This window comes from Ictalurus punctatus, chromosome 21 (genome assembly GCF_001660625.3).
Source record: "Ictalurus punctatus breed USDA103 chromosome 21, Coco_2.0, whole genome shotgun sequence".
In the NCBI taxonomy this organism is placed as follows: Eukaryota; Metazoa; Chordata; class Actinopteri; order Siluriformes; family Ictaluridae; genus Ictalurus; species Ictalurus punctatus.
Window position 1 is genome coordinate 2,587,501 of NC_030436.2, and position 5,000 is coordinate 2,592,500.

At 36.3% G+C, this 5,000-nt stretch overlaps 1 protein-coding gene across 2 annotated transcripts in view; it reads left to right on the forward strand.

The window, feature by feature from the left end:
• Positions 1–4,551: 4,551 nt before the first annotated feature.
• Positions 4,552–5,000, forward strand: part of mcrs1 (microspherule protein 1) — a 13,582-nt gene continuing 13,133 nt past the window's right edge. Inside the window, exon 1 of one of the 2 annotated variants that reach the window (XM_017451069.3) lies at positions 4,552–4,616. In XM_017451069.3, coding sequence (XP_017306558.1) covers positions 4,583–4,616 — 34 coding nt within the window. In that variant the 5' untranslated portion in view covers positions 4,552–4,582. Of the gene's footprint in view, positions 4,617–4,982 lie in introns of those variants that run through there. The other variant, XM_017451070.3, reaches the window with a different exon arrangement.

Consider the following 5,000-nt stretch of genomic DNA (forward strand, 5'->3'; position numbering starts at 1 on the left):
AGAAAAGACCAGGTGTACACAGACAGAGAGTAGCAAATAGAATGAATTCTACTGCCCAGGGATCATTAATGTTCTCATGAACAACTACATGGGCATTTTCCCCCTTTGGGGTGGCATATTGCTTGGGGACCTGAGCAGATTCTCCAAAGAGAATACTAAAGAAATAAAAACAAGGGAAACAAATTGCCATGTGGAGCAGTGGTTCTCAATAGTGAAAAATCACATATTACACAGGAAAAGGTTCCTGTGGCCTGCAGATTTCATTACAAAGATGTTTAACTCTCTGCAAGGAAGGTACACACAGCATCAGATGATGCAAAATCTTGATAGTCTGTCTCAAAGAACATCCCCAAAGCAACAGACCATTGACCAACAAGAAGAGCAATGCGCCAAGAGATCACAAACTCAAAGACCAGCAAAGCATCGTTTGATCCACCAGAAGCAGTGTCCCAACCAGAAAGACACAAGACAAAGCAAACATCTGAGGATCATTCAGAGGACACATCAGCCCAGGTATTATGCAGTTCTCAAACATGTCATAAAGCTTTTGTTCACATTAATTCATACCACCTTTTATATTATATTCAAATATCCCATTGCAGATCCAAGCTCTGTGGTCTAAGAAAGCATGTGAGATAGTCATTGCCATCACACAGTCAAAGGACAAAAAAAGGTCTTATATCCTGCATCATTTCAGAGCTGAAAACACTCCAGCCACATAAATGGCTGGTGGGGGAGGTAAGAAAAAATGATTCATACCTTTGAGAAATGCATTGCTCTTATGACAATTGAAAAATAATCTGTGAACATAGAGGAATATATTAACTTGCGTAAAAATGACAATGTTAAGCCATTGTTGAGAATATTGAATCAATGTTAATGAAACACTGGATGAGGTAACTATCATTTATTTTTTATCTTTTGTTCTTAGACAATCCAGTGCTGTTTTCAAGTGGTGGTGAATAACAGAGACCAGGGACACAGGATTTTTATACTATGTCACTACACAGCAAGTGTTATACTTCATGGAGGACGACATGAAGTACGGAGAAACAGTCTCTCAAAGGTAAACATTATCTTTATCTTTAATTATCTTTAATAATTGAATTCAATTCAGTTTTATTTGTATAGCACTTTTAACAACGGACATTGTCTCAAAGCAGTTTTACAGAAACAAACACCGCATACAGATTTTAAGTGTGTGAATTTATCCATAATAGTTTAAGACAGTTACATAACAATGAAATGTCATGTGTTTTATTTCATTAAATGTTTTTAATTTTAGGTGGACTTTGATGACTATGAGGGAATGATAAGTTTCCTGAATGTCGACGGGAATCATTGGATATTTTTGGTGAACACATTTTATAGTCCTCTTTTAATATACCTGAGACACTGTTAGATTACTCTATTCTATAGAGGATGTTCATCATTTGGTTGGCTTGAAAAATCACATTGAATAAATGTTCAGATGAGCCAAGACTATTCAAACACCAACCATCAAAATTTAAATATAAACTAACCCGTAGCTGTGGGGGTTTCCTCCGGGTACTCCGGTTTCCTCCCCCAGTCCAAAGACATGCATGGTAGGCTGATTGGCGTGTCCAAAGTGTCCGTAGTGTATGAATGGGTGTGTGAGTGTGTATGTGATTGTGCCCTGCGATGGATTGGCACCCTGTCCAGGGTGTACCCCGCCTCGTGCCCCATGCTCCCTGGGATAGGCTCCATTTTCCCCGTGACCCTGAAAAGGATAAACGGTATAGAAGATGGATGGATGTTTGGATGGACCAACCCATACAAGGCCATATGCTTTTCACTGTGTCTACACCACACACAAGAGACTGGAATAGTTGAATGAATGAATTCATTCATTCATTAATCCATCCATCCATCCATAATTTTAACTGTCAGGCCGGACTTTTTCAAACCAACCGCAAAGTTTTTCTAAAAAACTTTGTTTTGTAGTTTCATTCTAGGTTCATCTATTTATTTATTTATTTATTTATTTATTATCTTGCACAGTATCTCCACGCAGCATCCAGCCAGGTGTTCATGGTAGACCCAGCAGGACATGATGAAGACGCAAAATCCATGCATGCAGCCACTAGATTTCAGTAATATTTTTAGCTTGTTATATATTGTACTTACAAAGATGGGTTACAAATTAGAAAAAAAAAAACATGATTGTGTGAAGAGGCCCACTTCTTTTTGATGTGTTTTCTTGTCACAGGATATTGAACGTGGAATGGTATGCTGTATCCTTGTGTCCTTTCCTATCACCGGATCTTTAGTAAATTAAACAAAAAATTAGATTTTGGACCAAACTGTCAGCGCTCTCCAGTATCATCTTGAAAATGTACAAATTTAGAAATATATTTTGAAAAAATTATGTTCTATCCCTCCTGTTGGCATTCCAGAGACTTGGCATAGCTCTTGCAGATCTCTGGATCCTTAACAATTATTTTCAGTAAGAATAAAATGACAGGCTTCAAGTCTTTTACATTGTGTACATATACTAGTCTTCTCATAAGGGTTTTTTTTTTAATGGTGTCAAATCCTTACAATAATTTTACTTATTAACTTTTACTATAAGTAGCAAGCAATTCACAATCATTGTTAAGTGTAAAGTGAGTGAGATATGTAAAGACAATAATTACCATATACTACATATATAGGAAATTAGTAGTAATAGTAATAGTGTTTTAATGCTTAATGTTATCCTGTCAATCATTTTGATTCGCTTAACAATTTTTTTTCCAAACATTTTGTGGTTTAAGCACTAAAGCACAATGCAGAACATTCGTTTAAATTGACTAACAAAGTGGCTCTCTTAAATACAAAAGATTCACAACATTTATTGTTTGGATTTTGTACTAACATTTGGTAAAAATATGGTTAAAAAGATTAACCTTACAGTAGTTTAAATCACAAGAATGTGTTTTTATTGGTTTGGGGCCTTTTTTGCTTTATTGGGGTAGGGATAGTAGAGAATTGACAAGGCAATATAGGATAGAAGAGTGGGGGTGTGATCGGGAAAATACCCTATGAGCTGGGAAACGAACCCTTCATGGTAGGAGACAAGCAATTGATTTGTCACCCATCTCTACATTAGACATTTCTTTTGTACGACATAAAGAAGAACAAAGAGTTGATCTTATAATAAACTCCGACACAGTTCTTATGAATTTGTGGAGCAGAATGTTGATTTACTTCAGTCTTGTAAGAACCCTGGAGTGTACCTAGACAACAAACCAGAATGGAGCGGGTAAATCGAGGCTACACAGAGGAAGGGTCAGAGCAAACTGTACTTTATGTGGAGGCTCAGGCTCTTCAATGTTTGTTCAATGTAGATTATGCAAATAGTGTATTGGATATGATTAATGGATTTAGTTGTATGTGTTTTGTTTGTTTGTATGTATGGCTGCTGTGGTGAAACAATTTCCACGGACAATAAAAAAAAAACATTACCTTATCCTGTCTTATGTAGATGGCAAAAGATGTTGATGGTGCATTTCAAAAAATATCCCTTGCCATTTGACTATAAACTCATCCAAGGAGCACATGGAACATCTGCGACTGACAATGGCCGAGGAACTTCTGAAAGCCTCAGGTAATTTATTACTTGTACAAAAACGCCCGTCATTTAGACTATGGTACAGAGTATAGATTTTTATCGCAGAAAAACCACACATGTTGTAACATCATACTAAGTAGTAAATATATGGTCATGCTATTTACAGTATGTACCATTTACCAACAGAGCTAACATACAACTGCATGTTTTCAGTATTCAAGAGGGGACATTACTGCTCATTATGTGCTGCCTCAAAATCCCCGGGTGGTGGTGCAAAAACATTTTGGGTGGGTAATGTAGCAATGGTTATAACATTTTTATGGGCACACCATTTTGTTTACAAGTGTGTTGTGTGTGTGTGTAAGAGAGTGAGTGAATGAAAGAGAGAGACTGAGAGAGAGTGAAAGATAAACTAATTGATTACTGAGCAATTTGATAAGATTACTATGATCATTTTCCAGATTGAATGTCACCGCTGCAAGACGGGGTTTCATGTGGCATCCCTTTCTATGTCAGACAAGCAGTTCAAAAGGGCTCAAAAGGTTGACAGGAAGTCCTGCCTACGTAAATCATTTTGAATTCCTTTGGCTCCCGTCCACGATCTAAACATGTACATAAATAAATTAAAAGAAAACAAATGAAAATGTTTGAAATATTAAAACATTCGTGGATCATCAGTTCTGTTAATTATTTAATTAATAGGACATCTATTTCTTGAAGAAAACCATTCAATACAGTACGGGTCATTTTGACCCCCTTTATGCTTTCATGAAGGTTTTTTTGGTTCATGCATTCTAGGGTTAAATATCAAAAATCTAACAGGTGTGCGTCATACCTGACACCTAGTCGAACACTGTACAGTTGGTTGTGTGACTGTACATCATCATTCCCTTCAAATGCTATTGAAGTCAGAAACGTGTTGAACAATATCGTGTGTAACTTTAGAGACGGTCCCTTAATTTTCGCGAATATCGAACGTGCAACGTCAAAACAACTTTATTCCAGTAAATGCTCCTCAGTCTGCAAAGGGTTGGGGGAAATGGTGTGAGTTGCTTCAGATGTTCAGTTTAATTCACGTTTATTGTCAAAACATTATGCCCAAAGGCAGCGAGTAGCAAAAAATCCTAAGTGCCGTGAAAGGGAGATTTTATTCATTTAATTAGCAATGCTTTTTTTTGTGTGTATTTTTTATGTGTATTTTGTGACTCTGAAGCTTTGAGTTGACAACAGGTGAACTGATATGTCTCACATTTCCATTTTTTTATAAAACATTTTTATTTTATTTTTTTATTTTATCTATTTCACGTTTCTATGTTTTAAAAGTATTGATTTATTTATTTTCTTTATTATTTTGGTAACATCTCGACTCTTATTTTGTAAAAAGCTTGATACACTTCCGGGGTAGCGTCGCGCGAAAATGACCAAA